Source organism: Sinocyclocheilus grahami, unplaced genomic scaffold (assembly GCF_001515645.1).
Source record: "Sinocyclocheilus grahami isolate Dianchi unplaced genomic scaffold, SAMN03320097.WGS_v1.1 scaffold733.1, whole genome shotgun sequence".
NCBI lineage: Eukaryota > Metazoa > Chordata > Actinopteri > Cypriniformes > Cyprinidae > Sinocyclocheilus > Sinocyclocheilus grahami.
Window position 1 is genome coordinate 302,646 of NW_015505912.1, and position 17,500 is coordinate 320,145.

At 37.4% G+C, this 17,500-nt stretch overlaps 2 protein-coding genes across 2 annotated transcripts in view; one reads left to right on the top strand and one right to left on the bottom strand.

Annotated features, from left to right (window-relative positions):
* The first annotated feature begins 1,212 nt into the window (after positions 1-1,212).
* Positions 1,213-5,728, top strand: LOC107560549 (histone-lysine N-methyltransferase PRDM9-like). Its single transcript, XM_016244761.1, has 6 exons — positions 1,213-1,358; positions 1,837-1,950; positions 2,104-2,375; positions 2,476-2,543; positions 2,626-2,816; positions 3,479-5,728. The coding sequence occupies exons 1-6, from the start codon at positions 1,343-1,345 to the stop codon at positions 5,380-5,382; spliced, it is 2,565 nt and encodes an 854-aa protein (XP_016100247.1). The 5' UTR covers positions 1,213-1,342; the 3' UTR covers positions 5,383-5,728.
* A 5,624-nt stretch (positions 5,729-11,352) lies between these two features.
* LOC107560529 (neurabin-2-like) overlaps positions 11,353-17,500 on the bottom strand; it is an 18,155-nt gene continuing 12,007 nt past the window's right edge. Inside the window, exons 7-9 of the mRNA XM_016244744.1 lie at positions 12,667-12,896; positions 11,851-11,947; positions 11,353-11,742 (exon numbers count right to left, since the gene is read on the bottom strand). Of these exons, the coding sequence (XP_016100230.1) occupies positions 11,689-11,742; positions 11,851-11,947; positions 12,667-12,896 (381 nt within the window). The 3' untranslated portion in view covers positions 11,353-11,688. The remainder of the gene's footprint in view (positions 11,743-11,850; positions 11,948-12,666; positions 12,897-17,500) is intronic.

Sequence of the window (17,500 nt, forward strand, 5' to 3'; positions counted from 1 at the left end):
ATCTTATTTACGTGTCTACGTGTGGCGTTTAGCACTGAGTGAATTCTGACTGTCACACGCTGACTGCATGAGAGGTGTCAGCCCAATCTATTTATATCTTTATAAATATCTTAATATATTATTATATCCTAAAATAACCATTTACACGCACAAGCATTATTATCACACGAGCTTCGCTCCTCCCGACCGCAAACGCAGGTTTACAAGCCACTTTTTACTGCGTTTTTCAATCAATTTCTTGAAATTTTTTCCCCACTTATGAACAACACATTTTCGTACACGATAAAAGCTACTTGTGGTTTCTCGGTTTGGCCAATTTAAGCATCCCTAAACAGCGCAAAACACTGGCATTTTGAGTTTCTGCTAGTGATTCCTATGGAGAGAAAAATCACTTCCTGCCCTCCAGCTGCATTTCGCGCGTCATCAGTGACGTCATGTGGAATAAATTGGCGTGATGGTATAAGGGCTTCAGACATTCGTCACACCGGAGGTGTTCCCATAGCGATGACGTCATCGCAGCATTGAAGTGAACCTATGAGAGGGAACAGGGGGTTTCATAACCCTTTAAGAATTATTTGAGACAATACTCAAAAACTTTGTCAAAAAATAAAAAAGCTAGAATCTTAGATTTATTTGATAAATATAATTTATTATAATGCTTTATTTTATCCCCCTGTGTTTAATCTATATTTATTAATAGAGATGGTTTATAGAATTAATGTTTTTTTTAAGCTCCTCTTTAAACTGATGTCCTTGAATGTAAGTTGTATGCCAATTTTTTCTGTAAACTTGTAATTTTTTGTTATACTTCAAGTAAAAAAAAATACTCTTCTACCACACACTCAAAAGTGTGTACTTTTTCTTCACCAAAAGAGTACAATCTTTAAGGGCATAGTATAAGAAGGCACATTGGAACGCAGCAAAGGTTAATGATGGCGTCACAGACAGACGACGCCACTTACATTTTTTATTTATATATATATATATATATATATATATATATATATATATATATATATATATATATATATATATATATATATATATATATATATATATTTTTTTAGTTCTTCCTATTTCATCAATGGTCCACACTCCAGCCCAGTAGGTGCCGGGAATGCACCTATCGTTTGTTTGCTAACCGCCATAAAACTCCAAAAGAAGAAGAAGACGCCGACGTATTATAACTTCCTGTTTCGGGAAGCGCTGAGTTGGGTTGTTGTTGTTCGCTATCTAGCTAGTAAGCGTGAATGTCCAACAGGACTGCATAATAACCTGCGTGTCCGAATGTGCGTACAGTGTTAAGGAGCAAAAGGCGCGACTTACTGCATTTAGTGAAACAATGTCGGACAGTCCGGGTGGGTGTTGTTGTATATTAAATCGAAGTAGTTAGCCAACTATTTACAGACCTACCATGCTAGCTCTAGACTGCTCAAAATCGACATATACACATTAATTGCATATCTCTTGGTTATTTGTCTGAATGGTTTTATATGTATGTTTTGAACAAAGAATGATGAATGATTTTCGTGAATATATGCCATTATTTTACTGCTGTTTTAACATTTAAAACAAGGTCACCAGAATGTGTCACGACAGCGAATATACCGTTAACGTTACTTTGTTATTCTGCTGTTTTATTAAAACTTTACATCTTAATTTAGCTGTATTGTTTCCTTTTCCTAAGTGAGGTGTAGGTCTAACAAAATATATTACACCATAACTTGTCTTCAAGTGATGACATTTTTGCTTCGTAATGCTGGCACTTTATCATGTTAATAAAACAACAACATCCTGTGAATCTAACGTTACTCTGTTTTCAACCGTTTCTGGCAGATTTTCCACTAAGCGATGAGCAGAATTTAGAGATCCAAGACTCTGTTACTAATTGTTCTTCTGTTGTGATGATGGAGGGACAGGGGGATAGCATGTTTAATGACCAACATTTCTGTGAGTAATTAACATATGCAAACTTACATATGCAAATATTTAAATATGCAGATAATTACTCGTAGCATAATTTAAATATCTTTCATTTGTATGTTTTACACTTTCTGTGTCTGCAATACCCTCTCCTTGTCTTACTCTTCGTTTTTTTGGCAGATTGTGAGATGTGTCACCAGCACTTCATTGACCAGTGTGAGGTTCATGGTCCACCATTATTCACATGTGACTCGCCAACAGCTATGGGCATTCCTCAGAGAGCTCTGCTGACGCTGCCACAAGGCTTGGTTATAGGTCGATCGAGCATCTCTAATGCAGGACTTGGGGTTTTCAACCAAGGCGAGACTGTGCCTTTGGGGATGCATTTTGGACCTTTTGATGGAGAGGTGACCTCTCAGGAAAAGGCATTGGATAGTGCCTTCTCTTGGGTAGTGAGTGTCAGCCTTGCTGTTTTATTATTTGTTAGAGTTGTAATTGCAATTTCAATATATGCATTTGGCAATACAAATATTAATGCCATTTTCTCTCTAGATTTACAGAGGCAATAAACAATATACTTACATAGATGCAGAAAGGGAAACGCACTCTAACTGGATGAAGTAAGAACTTCTTCTGTTTGCTTTTGTTGTGCATTGTAGTTTACCCATTTGTTTGATATTTTTCTCAATCTTGTGTCTTTAGGTTTGTGGTGTGCTCAAGGAGTGAGACGGAACAGAATCTTGTTGCATTCCAGCAGAATGGGCGTATTCTGTTCCGTTGTTGTCGCCCTATTAGCCCAGGGCAGGAATTTAGAGTTTGGTATGCTGAAGAATATGCTCAAGGACTTGGCATCATCTGGGATAAGATCTGGGATAAAAAATGCATTTCTCTAGGTAACTACGTCTTGGATTTGTACCTCCTCTGTGGCATCTTTGTTCCATATTGTCAAATAGAAGTTTCTTTTATATTCATGCTGTGGCATGATCTGATTGAATGTTTCTTTAAATAATGTAACAACATAATGTGCAGTTAATCCAGATATTATTTTAGAATTCGTGATGTAATCCAATTGCTTCACACTGTCTGATAGTAGCTAAAGTTACACTACTAGGAAAACGTGCGAGAGTTTACAGCAGTAACTAAGGAAGGCAGGTTTAGCAGAGAGAAGCACCTTTATCCTCTTTCACTGGTTTTTGAGGTATAGTCAGGGACAGGCAGCTGCTCTGCCTTCTTTCTCCATCTCAGTTCTGTCTGTTTATTGTGTTAGCTGTTTCAGACTTGTATGCATTTCATTCTTCTGTGGAACACAAAAGAAGGTATTTTGAAAAAAGAAAAAAACTGTGCAGTTCCGATGGTTTGGCACATCAGTATTTTTTTTTGTGATTTGCGATTTAAAATGCCATTTAAAAAAAAAATGCTAGTGGGAAATGCTGGCATCGTCTGCATAATTCAGTATTTTTTTTAGGGATTGCTAAATACAGAGAATGTTATGCATTTTCTGTTGATATCTGTCATGGCCTAGTGGCTTTCCAGTAAATTGTTTTCTTTTTTTCAGGAACTGAAGAACAGGCAAGTCAGGACTGTCTGTGTCCTTATTGCCATTACTCCTTCCCAACCATTTTTTATCTGCGTGCTCATGTGAAGCGCTCGCATCCCGATGAGTATGTGCACTTCATGCAGACACAGCCGCTTGAGTCTGTAAACATAGACCAGTGCCTTCTGGCCTCTGATGCAGCTCCTCCAACCCATATCCAGCCAATGATAGAAAGCTGTCAGAGTCAAATTTCAACCCTAAATGGACAACCCATCCATCACTCAGAAAAGTCAGACTGTGCTGATTTGTCTGATGCATGCAATAATGGTTTGAGTGACCAGACAAACTGTGTTACTGAGGTCTCCGGTGAAATGAATAAATGTGAATGTGGCCGTAACTTTTTGAGATCTTGTCATCTGAAGAGACATCAGCGCACTATTCACTCCAAAGAGAAGCCTTATTGCTGCAGCCATTGTAGGAAGTGCTTTAGTCAGGCAACAGGGCTGAAAAGACACCAACAAACCCACCAGGGGGAGGAAAAGCGAGAGAAAGATGCTGACAGACCTTCTGATATATACCCTTGCACGAAGTGCTCCTTCTCTTTTGTGGCCAAATTCAATTTGAATCAACATCTGAAACGGCATCACCATGGAGAGTATCTTAGGTTAGTTGAGAGCGGCTCGCTAACAGCAGGGACTGAGTGTGGTACAGAGAAAAATTCTGACAAGCATGACCCAACCTATGAACCTCCTACTCGAGGGAGGAGGCCTGTGAAGAACACTTTAAGAGGCAGGAGTCACCCTAAAAAAGTGCCTGTTGGACGACCAAGGGGGCGACCACCTAAAAACAAGTACGCAACTGAGGATGAAGTGCAGAAGAGTTTACCTATCTGCACAGAGTGTGAGCAGACGTTCTCTGATTTGGAGACACTGAAAACTCACCAATGTGCAGTACAAGATGATAATAAGATAGAGGAACCACATGAAGCACCAGCTTCTCAGCATGTCTGCGGTGAGTGCCTGAAAGCTTTCAATAATTTTGATATTCTCAAAGCCCATGAGTGCATTCAGCAGGGAGACGGATCTTACGGTTGCTCCCACTGCAACCTTTACTTCAACCGTATGTGTAACCTTCGTCGCCATGAGCGCACCATCCACTCCAAGGAGAAACCCTACTGCTGCACGCTGTGCCTCAAGTCCTTCACCCAGTCTTCTGGCTTGAAGCGCCACCAGCAGAGCCACTCACGCCGCAAATCCCACCGCCAGAGCTCAGCCCTTGTTGATGCCAGCATCTTTCCCTGCACATACTGCCCCTTCTCTTTCACCGATGAGCGCTATCTTTACAAACACATCCGCCGTCACCATCCAGAAATGAGTGTAAAATATCTAAGTTTCCAAGAAGGGGGTGTATTGTCTGTTGAAAAGCCTCACAGCTGCAGCCAGTGCTGCAAGAGCTTTAGCACACTCAAGGGCTTCAAGAACCACAGCTGCTTCAAGCAGGGAGAGAAGGTGTATCTGTGCCCAGATTGCGGAAAGGCATTCAGTTGGTTTAATAGCCTCAAGCAACACCAGCGCATCCACACAGGAGAAAAGCCTTACACATGTCAGCAGTGCGGCAAGAGTTTTGTCCACTCCGGACAACTGAATGTGCACCTCCGCACACACACGGGTGAAAAACCTTTCCTGTGTTCAGAGTGTGGCGAAAGCTTTAGGCAGTCGGGAGATTTGAGGAGGCATGAGCAGAAGCATTCAGGCGTTCGCCCATGCCAGTGCCCAGATTGTGGAAAAAGCTTTAGTCGGCCACAAAGTCTCAAAGCTCACCAACAGCTTCATAATGGCACCAAACTTTTCCCCTGCACTCAGTGTGGAAAAAGCTTTACTCGTAGATACCATCTCACCCGGCATCATCAGAAAATGCACTCCTGACTGAAGTAGTAATGATTAAACAATGATGAATTTATGGATGTCATATGAAAAGGTTGTTGTTCCTGTTTTAAGTTTGTCTTTAATTCAGATTTAAGTTCCTTTAAGACAAAATTATCTAGTTATTGAAAAGATCCTGTTCTTGTCTAGACTGTTAGACAGGTCTGATCTAGGCATTTTTGTGTATAACGTAATGGGGCACGAAATTGCTGGGTGTAGTTGGTCCCCCAAAACACAGAGTCATTAGGCTGGTTGTAATCAATTTGAGAAAACTTAGCTGAAGTCAAAACTTTATTTTATTAATGACAAAATGTGAAATTGTTCGACAATGTTCTTACGATCATAGTAAAATAATTTTGTAAATGTATGGGTTGCAAGATGTTTTCTTTTAGTCAAGAAACTTCAAAGATTGGGGAAAATGAGGGTTTTGAGAATGAGAACTCCTGGGTTTGCATAGATGCGTAAATGTTCAGGTATTTTTTAAATGTTCAAGCGTCATGTCCCTCTGTGCAGTAGAAAATGCATACAATCATCTATTGTTGTGCTAAGTTTTTTTTTTTTTTTTTTTTTTTTAGTTGCCATACAACTGATCTTAGGTGCATTTCGTATAGTTTTATCTCCCATTAAATAGTAGATATAAAGTAATAAACTTGCACCGATAATTACTTTTCACCATGATTTACTGTGATTATGATGTTGCGAAACTTGCAACCTGAAAGAGTTTTCATCAGTCTGGTTTGTCACTATTACTCTTTTAATTTTGCTTTGGTTACAAATGGGCCTCCTAAAAGAAAAATATGTTGATGCTCATTTGTACCGTGGTTGCTGTCATGTGTCTTTGCCATACTTGTATACTGTATAAAATGCTATGTGTTTGTCTATTTTAAATTCATCTTTGTCATGATGTGCACAAACCAGGTAGAAAAAAACCCTCCACCTCTAACCTTTACCACACCAAAGAGCTGGTTTATCAGAATGATACATGTGCATGTGATGTCTACAAGTTGAGATCATTCTACCTTTATAATATTACAAATGAAATGTTATTTAATTTTTACATTTGACTAATTTTTAATATACATAGTTTATGTTCTAACAGTATTGCAAAGGCAACACCTGGTACATTAATTCTACCTTGCAGTGGCTGACTGCTTTTTATCAGTTTACTGTTCATAGAAAATTCCAAAATGTGGGTCTGTTGATTTGATTTGAAAGATACCATAAAGATCACATCAGTTTTTTTCTTGTGATAATGTAAAATCACATGAATGAGGCGTTTACTAACTCTGAAGGCCTCACTGAAGTGCTTTATGTACTGTATGTAAGATTTATACATAATGCCATCTGTGTCACTGCTGCAAAATCTCTCCAAAAACCCTTGGAATTTAGAGATTAGTGACCATTTCAGAGAGCTAGAAGATGCTCATACATTGTTGACATGCACATTGGTGCTATGCAAATTTCTGGTCGTCTTGGAAACAATTTAACCTTCAAACACATTTATAAAATAATTAATTGAACAAGCTTTTTCTTTCTCTGCTCATTGGCACAATGTTTGACTAACAAAGAGTTATGTAATGCACAGTATGTATTGCAAATATGAATTTAATCTGTTTTTTTCTGAATTTGTACCTCAAAGGCAGTCAGATTAAACGCTATGTTGAATGGTTTGGGTTTTTTGCTCTGTTTAATACTCTCAAGATTTTACTGTAAAACTGAGCAAAGTAGAACGCTACATAAGATGCTTGGGTTGAAGAAGAGGAAAAATCCTCTGGTATCTGATCTTTGAGGGCTACATTTTTTATATACATTTCATTTACTTTATTTGAGATAAATTAATTATATCCTTGATAACTTGGAATGATCTGACATCTTTGTCAGCAGAAAGAATCATCTAATTAGTCACTTCAGAGTTTAAAGCTGTGCCATACTTCTTATTGTAGGTTATTTTAAGCTACGTGTGTATCAGTTCACTCCCTGTAGTCTTAGGTAATGTGAATGTCCCCAGTTTTTCACATTTTGTAATGTTGCTGCCTTATGTTAAACTGCTTTAAATTACTTTTTTTCCACATCAATCTACACTCCATACACCATAATGGTAAAGCAAAAACAGGTTTTTAACATCTTTGCAAATTTATTAAAAATAAAAAACTTAAATGATTCTATTTCATAAGTATTTGGAACAGTCGAAATTTAGCTTAGGAGCATTCATATTGCTTGTAGATGATACAACACTTCGAGTGAAGTTAACCTGTGGCAAATTCAATTGAATGGGTATAATTTGGAAAGGCACACGCGTCTTAATAAAAGGTCTAACGGCTGATAATGCATATCAGAGCAAAAATCAAGGACTGAGGTCAAAAGAACTGCATGTAGAGCTCAGAAACAGGTTTGCATCAAGCCACACATCTGGGGAAGAGTTCAGAAGAAATTCTGCTGCATTGAAGGTTCATAGAAGCATGTAGTCTCTGTTACCCTTAATGGAAGACGTTTGAAACCATCATTTTCTAGACTGGTGACCAAGAACCTGATGGTCACTCTAGTTGAGGTCCATGATCATATGTGGAGATTGGAGAAACCTACAGAAAGACAAACATCACTGCAACACTCCACCGATCTGGGCTTTCTGGGGGTGTGGCCAAACTCAATCCTCTCCTCAGTGAAGACACATGAAAACACACTTGGAATTTGCAACAAAAAAAAAGCTCCTAAAGGACCATCAGACTGTGAGAAACAATATTCTCTGGTCTTTGATGAACCTCAATTCCAAACATTGCGTTTGAAGGAAACCAGGCACTGCTCATCACCTGCAGAGTACCATCCCAAAAGTAAAGTGTGCTGGTAGCTGTTTTTGTGGCTGTTTTTCAGCGGCAGGGACTGAGGGACTCGTCAGAGTAGATGAAAAGCTCAGTGCACCAAAATATTGAGATAGCCTTAATGAAAACCTAGTCCAGAGCATTCAGAATCTCAGGCTGAGCAGAAGGTTCACCTTCCAACAGAACAATCAACCTAAGCACACAGCAAGAGTGGCTTATAGACAACTCTGTGAATGTCCTTGAGTGGCCCAGCTCCATCCTGGGCTTGAACCCAATCAAATATTTCTGGAGAAACCTGAAAATGTGCATCTGTCCCCATCCAACCTGACAGAGCTTGAGAGGAGAACAGGTGAGGAGAAGAATGGCAGATAATTGCCAAATGATGATGAGCAAAGCTTGTTGCATCAAACAAAAAAGACTTGAGACTGTAAAGGTGCTTTAGCTAAATATTTAGTTAAGGGTATGAATACTTATGCAATGTACTTATTTCAGTTTTTTTATTTTTAATAAATTTAAGAAGTTGTTACAATTCTGTTTTTGCTTTGTCAATATAGTGTATGGTGTGTAGATTGATGTGGAGAAAAAAAAGTAATTTAAAGCAGTTTAACATAAGGCAAATACATAACAAAACGTGAAAAAAATGAATACTTTCACAAGGCACTGTACATCTAAGTTTATATGGCCATTGTAGTTGCTCTCTTGACACATTTAAATAAAAAGTTTTGGACTACCAATATATGTTCATATAAGTTATTTTGAGCATAGCAAAGAGCGTGTTTGTACCACTTGAAGAAAACAAAGCCACTTCGGTTACAAATCCACAGCTGACTGTTTATTTCATAAAAGCACATTAACAAACCACATGAGTGTGTTTTCCATACAAGCCTTGCACTGAAATAAAGTTGTTTACATGCCTCATCGATTTAATGTAGTCCTGTGTAAAGACTAATGATGACATACTAAATACTACAATCACAATCATTTATAGTTCTTGGTTCCTTCATACATTTCACATGATTATGTTAACAAATAGTCTTGCTTCCTATAAGATGTGAATTTCACTGCCGTTGTATCTAAGACATCCTCCTTCAACAGCTAGTCTAAGAAATGTGTGCTGTATTAAGTTTAATCATACTGAACAATTCATGACGCATATTCATTCCAGGGAGTAAAATCTGGATTTTGTCCTCTTTTACAAATGTATCCAGATTTCATTAAACTATTGTGGCCCGTACAGATCAAACTGCATTTAAATGTAAACCACACTCTTAAAAAAACACAATACTATACACACGTGAAGGCCAGTCCCATAAATCATTACCATCTTTTTGCCTCAGTAAAGAAAGTTTAAGGGAAGGTCTAAATGAACACTGAAGCGTGACTATGAACAGGAGTAATACTGAGAAAAAGGCAGCAGTTGGTTTTTAAGGTTCAAGTCACCAAAACCTTGCACAAGAGGTAAAGTGTGGACTGCTATAGGTAGGAGAGAGTTGTTTCTGTAAACCCCTTAAAAATCTGGCTATATAGTAAGGCTAAGCTAAGTATATTGTTTGGTGTTTTTATGGCAACAAAATATGAGCTGAAATACTTCATCCTTAATTGGTTCTTTAAAAGACCATTTTTATAATTTATATGAACTTTCCCACTTTTCTCAGGTTCTCTCCATTCCACCATGAATGATGTGCTTCCATTTTAAATTAATATGTACTTTTAAAGAATCTAGATAAATCATATTTATTGTTTTATCACATATAGAACAGTGCCTCCTAAGGAATGTCCTAGGAAGGACATCAGGACAAACTTGAAATAAAAGAGTAACAAGCCTTTTAAGGTACAGCAGCAAGTGGCAGTTCATTAGAGTTTCAAAAACATATGTCTTCAAATAAGATGTTGTTTTTAACACTTCTGGTAGAATAAGTGTCTCCGTTTCATTCGTTTCAGGACTGAAACCCAGAAATATGTTCCACTGTAGTATATTGATCATGAAAGATCAGCCTTCCGTTCTGCCAAATGTATGTTGTTAAAAAGATTTAGTTGTGTAATATACATTTTAGACCAGTGTTTCCCAACCTTTTTTTAGTCGCGGCACCCTTTGGAAATTTTAACAAACTTGTGGAACCCTACAAAATTAATTTTGTCACAATATTTGAATTTCTAACTTCGATATGATAATTTGAAAAGTATAGATAGGCCTATTCGGTACAACAGGGAAGAACTGCAGAATATAATGGCATACAGATATTTTTAATATTATTTAAAAAATGTGTCCATCAATGGTGGCAATCATTAGGCTAATTTCTAATGAAGAGACCAATTTATATGACAGATTTTAATGTAGGCTTTTGTACATATGTAAACATTATTTAATTACCATTATAACTAGCTATCTCACAAATTTTTGCTCACTCAGTGGTTTTTTCATTTTACAGTGGGGTAATTTTGGTGCAGTAGCACAAGATAGCTTGATTTCAAACTTTAGCACGAGATAGCTTGATTTCAAACTTTGAATTTAATGAAAAATGACAAGTAAGCAGTCAGTAATAAAATAAGAACAAATAAAGAAATTAATAATGATAGCACAAATAAAAAATAGCGACAGGCTTTTCCATTAAATAAATTGCTTTTTAGTTTTTCAGGTAGGTCTAACAGTAGGGTTAAGATTTTTTATTTATTTTTTTTTTTTACCAATTATCCAAATAATGTTTAGTCCTAGAAAGCTATTATTATCAGAACATGTGAGCATAACATAGCGGTTAGCAGATCAATGAATGAGAGGGCAGTGTTACCAGAGTTGCCCATATACCACACCATGTTACAACACAGTAGGGCTATTGCAGACCGAAACAATACTGTACTACATCGATGTTTCCTGTCGGCTCAATTTTTGAGTGGACTTTGCTGTTCCGATGAGCATGAACGGTATATGAGTGGAGCGACTGAGAGGAGCGCACACGCATAGAGTGGGATAATACACAGAGCACCACACCACGTGAAAGTGAAACCTGAGCGGTGAACTCATTTTCAGCAGTCGAAATTTCCAACAGACTCGAAATTTCGGTGCATCTCTAATTATTAGTGACATCAGAAATGGATATTATATAATAGATGCTTTTTTTGAACATTTTAGCAATTTAAAAATATTAAAAAATTATTTTTTACACGGCATCCCTGCTCTCGACAGACGGCACCCCGGTTGGAAAACACTGCTTTAGAATTCTACAGAAACAACTTTGGCAAAACTATCAATGACAGCCGAATCATTACCTAGAGTTAAATATGAGGAAAATACGAAGGGTTTTAAAGAGCAAACACTGCAGGGTAAAACAATTATTCACAATACTAGGAATGAGATTAAGAAAAATAAGAAAAATCTCTAAAAGCGTAAAAAGCCTGAAATCAAGGTATGGAGGAATGAGAAAAGTACAGATTCTCTGTTTCCCCAGTTCCAATACATTTGCACTGAAGTAGTTAAAATTTGAACAATTGTTTACTTTTACGATGGATCCAGTGACTTCAACTCCTCGACCTGTGGCTCAAGACCTATTACCTGTATAAGGAGATATTTTATATGACTGCTTGAATTGAATTGTTTAATTGCCATATTTATAAACTGTACAATAGGTTTTAAAATGTATATGTTAAAGGAATACTCTACCTCGTCTTGAAGTTGTTCTGTTTCCTCCTTATGTGAAGCTTCAGTCTCCTCTACAGTTTTCTGCTGAGCTGTTTTCTTCTTCAGTAACTCAATCTCCCTGTATAAAAAACAGAAGGCAAAAGACATTAATATATTTCTGAAATTATATAGAATACTTCATAAAATATTACTTAATCTCTTGGCTGTGTATAGTGATCTTGGCCCAGTGACTAAAATAAAAACATCTTTGGGAAAGAATCTAGTTTAAAATACATGTGCCTAGTCCTTAGAAATGTGATATTTGTATTCATGTTTGTTGAGTTTATAGGATTTTTTTGTAAGGTTGTAATTTAGATTCAATTATGAGATTGTCAAGTGATATTGTAAGTGATAGTCTTTTTTTTTTTTTTTAAGAAAAGGATTATTAAAGATTTTTCCTTCCATTAACTTTTTGTCATCATAGAAGAATTTTATCTTACTCATTGTCTGCATGAATTACTTTTTTATTTCATTTTGAATAAATGAATTGACCCAAACACAATGAGTCACATCAATCTGTTTATATAAATTTGAAATATTTGTGTGTGTGTGTGTGTGTGTGTGTGTTTAGTATTTAGTATGTATGTCTTTCAGAATGTTGTTATGTAATACTAATTGTATTTATTGTCTTTTTAAGTATATTTATTAGCCTTGGACAAAATTATCACAACATTACAATTAACAAATAATAAAGGTGAATATATGGACATATATTCATCTTTAAAATAAGGGTTAAAGCTAAACAGGACCTTCGGTAAGAATGTGGATGTGGATCAGTATCTGTGTGTTTTCTCTCACTTTTGCTGATACTCTTTTATAAGGCGTTTGGCCTTGCTGTATTTGCGTTCTAAAGCCTGGTACTGAGCCTGCGTTTCTTTCAGGTGCTCATCCACAGCCTGGCAAAGACTCTGCGCCTCCATCCAATATCCCTCCAGCTTCTCCATGCGCTCCCGGTTCTCCTGCATGTTATGCTCCATCTGGGCCTTTTCAGCACGCCAGCGCTGCTTCTCCTGCTCTGCATGATTTAGCTTCACACATGAATGCAAACAGGTGATTACTTTTTTTTTTGTCTTGTCATGCAAATAGTAACATAGATCAAACCTTTCAACTGTGGAAAACCAGAACTCTTTGTCAGAGGAAAAACTTCCATATGTGTTCTTTTGAAAAATGTAAAGGCCTATAAATGGCAATTCTGACATCATTTACTCACACTAATGGCATTATAAATCTTTATGACTTTTACCAAAGTGAAGAATGTAAGCCGTTATACAATAATTGTTCCTTCCTCCAAGCTCTAAAATCTCATTAAACGTATGCATATTCCCGCTTGGTGCCTCTAGGTATATTGTTTCAGATTTGATGTCAAAAAATGACCCAAGAAAATTATCGGCTCATGTATGCTGTCAAACCTGTTGCCTCTGAATGTGTGAAAACAGCAATCATATTTGAGAGCTGTGGCATGGAGAAGATTTTAAAGGAATAGTTCACCCAAAAATGAAAAATTTCTGAAAACATACTCACCCTCAGGCCATCAAAGAAGTAGATTGTTTCTTTATCAGAACAGATTTTGAAAGATTCAGCATTACATCACTTGCTCAACAATGGATCCTGTGCAAGTGAATGTGTGCCGTCAGAATGAGTCCAACAGCTCATAAAAGCATCACAATAATCCACAAGAAACCAACAAAAACTCCAGTCCGTCAGTTAACCTCTTGTGAAATGAAAAACTGTGTTGAAACAAATCCATCTTTAAGGCATTTAACTTTAAGGGGCCTATTTTAACGATCTAAGCACAAGGTCTAAAGCGCACGGCGCGGGTGCACTTAGGGTGTGTCCAAATCCACTTTTGTTAGTTTAACGATGGGAAAAATGGTCGATGCGCCCGGCGCATGGTCTAAAAGTGTTGTCCCTATTCTCTTAATGAGTAATGGGTGTGTTTTGGGCATAAATCAATCAGAGTCTCATCTCCCATTCCCTTTAAGAGCCAGTTGTGCTCGTGCCATGGCAGATTTGCTATTTACACGGCGGAATTTGCAAGTGCAAAGACAGAACGCGTCTCCAGAGATTAAACGGAGCTGCTCGTGCACAAGCGAATAGGTAGCCTAATTCTGATACATGCAATGACTATCCATTATGACATATAGGCATTTTTATATTTCTGTAGCCTACACAATAATAATCTTTTACATTGCAATCCTTTAATTTTTAATATTTGGCATGTTTGTGTGCTGCTGTGCATCCCTGTGTGTGTAATAAGCAGAGTGTTCGTGCACTGTGGACCCGCCTATACTAACGCGCTCTTTAAAATAACAAAAAAAAAACTACTGCGCCATTGACTTTAGACCAGGTTTTAGTTAATTTTAAAGTTTAGGTCAATGGCGCAGTCTATTTCAGTTGCCTCAAAATAGCAACGCGCCAACAATGCGCCTGAACACACCTCGTTTTCAGACCAGCACGCCCATGAGCGTACAAATGGGCACAAATGCATTTGTTATTTAAAGCAGGACATGAAAATACTACGTCGGGCTGAAACAAGCAAAAAACACTTGCGTCGCGTCTGGCGCCACATTGCACCGGGTGTATGATAGAGCCCTAAATCATTACTTCTAGCCAAAATACAAGTTTATAATCCATAATAACTGCTTTGGAGAAAGCACTCGTATTTTATTAGGAAGCAATGGTTAAATCTTGATGAATTTGCTTATTAGAAACATGCAGCTTTTCACTTCATTACACATTAACAGATGGACTGGAGTCATGTGGATTACTTGTGTCACGAATCCTGTCCATGGACTTCCATTCATTCACCACCAGAGGTCACCCTTTCCATTACATTGACTCTCGCACAACACAAACTGTTGCATAGCACCCCGGACTACATATCCCATCATTCATTGCACTGATTACACACTGCACTGATTGCACACAGCTGTTTCATATCACTCACTCACTATATAACACCCACTCAAACAACCATTCTCCGCTGAGTATTGTTTAGCCTGTTCCCCGTTCCGAGTCTCTGTGTTTCCTTGTTTTGCCTTGCCTTGCCTGTTCTCTCAGTTTCTGATCTGTGACTGAGTTCCTGGATTTTTCCCTCTCGTCTCGCCCCTGTGATTCTGTCTGCCGATCAGTGACCTATGCTAGCCCTAGGACTATTCTTGTGTTTTGCCCACCATATACCTGTTTGCCATTGATCGACCCTGCCTGTGTTTGACCACTTCTCTTGTTAAATAAAGCTTGCACATGGATCCGCACGCCTCTCATCTCGTCAGCCCCGTTACAACTTGATTGTGGATTATTATGATTTTTTTTATCAGCTCTCATTTAACTCTGATTCCAGGGGTGTAAATTACCCCCCCCCGTCCCTCCCATCTGAGGGTTGTCCCCCCCTAAAAATATAATTACAAACCACTCTGTGTATTGTAAATAATATAATGCTTAAAATAATTGTGTAAGTAGTAAAAAAAAAAAGAAAAAGCATTTTAAGTTTAGAAAGTTTCAAGTCCTCCCTCCTCCCTTGCCTCACAGTGGTTTGGTCCACTGCCTGCTTTCCCCCTTTACCTCACCGACACACACGAGTCCGGTGGGCAGTGGGAGGGAACAGAGTGCTTCATTAGTTATGTGTAAGTAGGCTGTCGAGGCTATTTTATTCACTTTAAACATCAGATGAAGTGATTCTTTCTCTTTAATACAGATGATGCTGGATCATTAATAAATTAGTCATGACAAAAAATGATGATATCCGATGTATTTTTCCATGAGCGATTATAAGGTTACCTAGCTTGATTTGTAGCTTGTTTAATACCGTAGATTGTTGAATAGTAAGTCACCCACTACAACTAACACGGCGATAAGCCTGTGTGTAAACTGATATTAGGCTAATATTGTAGATTTACCGATGTGTTGGGTTTTGCTCAATATGATGTTAAGTGGCAGATGTGGGCATGCTGCGGTTGAATATCAAAATAAGAGATGGCCTCAATCCCAGACGGAACCTAAAATACTATGTGGAGGACGTAAAATAATTAAACATGGTCTCCATGCTATGTACACATGCTGTATACACTTATCTATCCTTACAATTACAATTTTGGCTGTATTATTTGTGTCCCCTTCAAAAATTGCTCTTGAGAAATGTTATGTTTATTGTCCCCCCTCTAACTGAAATTTACGCCCTTGTCTGATTCTGACGGCATCCATTCACAGCAGATGATCCAATAGTGAGCAGGTACATGTATCTAAATCTGTTCCAATGAAAAAACAAACTCATCTACATCTTGGATGACCTGAAGATGAGAAAATTTTCATTTTGGTTGAACTGTTCTTTTAAGCTATTAACAAACTCCAATTTCCAGACATATGGACTACTATTATGGTGATTTTGGTCTTTTTTGAAGTTTGACCGTTTGAATCACTGTTCACATTTGTTGTAAAAGAGCAGCATGAACAATTACGAAGTAAATACTATTTCAAGTAAATGATGACCGTTTTTATTTTCAGATGAACAATCACTTCATCCTAAGAAATTCCAACATTTTATTAGAGATGTGATGATCAGTTAGCATGAAAAAAAGTTATCATACCTTCCTCTTGAGCTGTTGGATTTCAGCCTGAGTCACAGCATGTTTGATCTGCAACTGTGCCAAAGTAGTAAACAGGTTAAAGAATGTAACTAAATCTGCTTTTTCCCCCAATGAACTAGCATTTTAATGGAAAATAAATCAAGCACACTGATTAGTCTGAATGCATTTTTCTGATCTAAAGTGACCGTTTGAAAAGACATTTGTATGACTTTCAGTGGGTGGTTATCTAAATCTGTTCCAATGAAAAAACAAACTCATCTACATCTTGGATGACCTGAAGATGAGAAAATTTTCAGCAAATTTTCATTTTGGTTGAACTGTTCTTTTAAGCTATTAACAAACTCCAATTTCCAGACATATGGACTACTATTATGGTGATTTTGGTCTTTTTTGAAGTTTGACCGTTTGAATCACTGTTCACATTTGTTGTAAAAGAGCAGCATGAACAATTACAAAGTAAATACTATTTCAAGTAAATGATGACCGTTTTTATTTTCAGATGAACAATCACTTCATCCTAAGAAATTCCAACATTTTATTAGAGATATGATGATCAGTTAGCATGAAAAAAAGTTATCATACCTTCCTCTTGAGCTGTTGGATTTCAGCCTGAGTCACAGCATGTTTGATCTGCAACTGTGCCAAAGTAGTAAACAGGTTAAAGAATGTAACTAAATCTGCTTTTTCCCCCAATGAACTAGCATTTTAATGGAAAATAAATCAAGCACACTGATTAGTCTGAATGCATTTTTCTGATCTAAAGTGACCGTTTGAAAAGACATTTGTATGACTTTCTGTGGGTGGCTTATTATAAAATGTAACTACTGCAGCCACAGAAAGAAAGAGGTCTTTACATGAAAGACACCAATATTAACGAATCTTTTCCCAGCAAGGGTGTAAAGCACCTTCATTAATGTTTTAGTTTGTTATTTTATTAAACTGGCTTTTTGAGATGGAACTACTACTTTTTAGGTTAAGGTATTCTAGTTATATAATTTATGTGGGTGGAGTTTGTTCCATGTAAACACTACTTTATGAATAGTTACACC

What these genes read in the sequence shown, in the direction of transcription:
- LOC107560549 (XM_016244761.1), top strand. An exon ending in GTTTAATGACCAACATTTCT is followed by an intron (nt 1,951 to 2,103) that starts GTGAGTAATTAA and finishes TTTTTTTGGCAG; the next exon opens with ATTGTGAGATGTGTCACCAG. An exon ending in TAAAAAATGCATTTCTCTAG is followed by an intron (nt 2,817 to 3,478) that starts GTAACTACGTCT and finishes TCTTTTTTTCAG; the next exon opens with GAACTGAAGAACAGGCAAGT.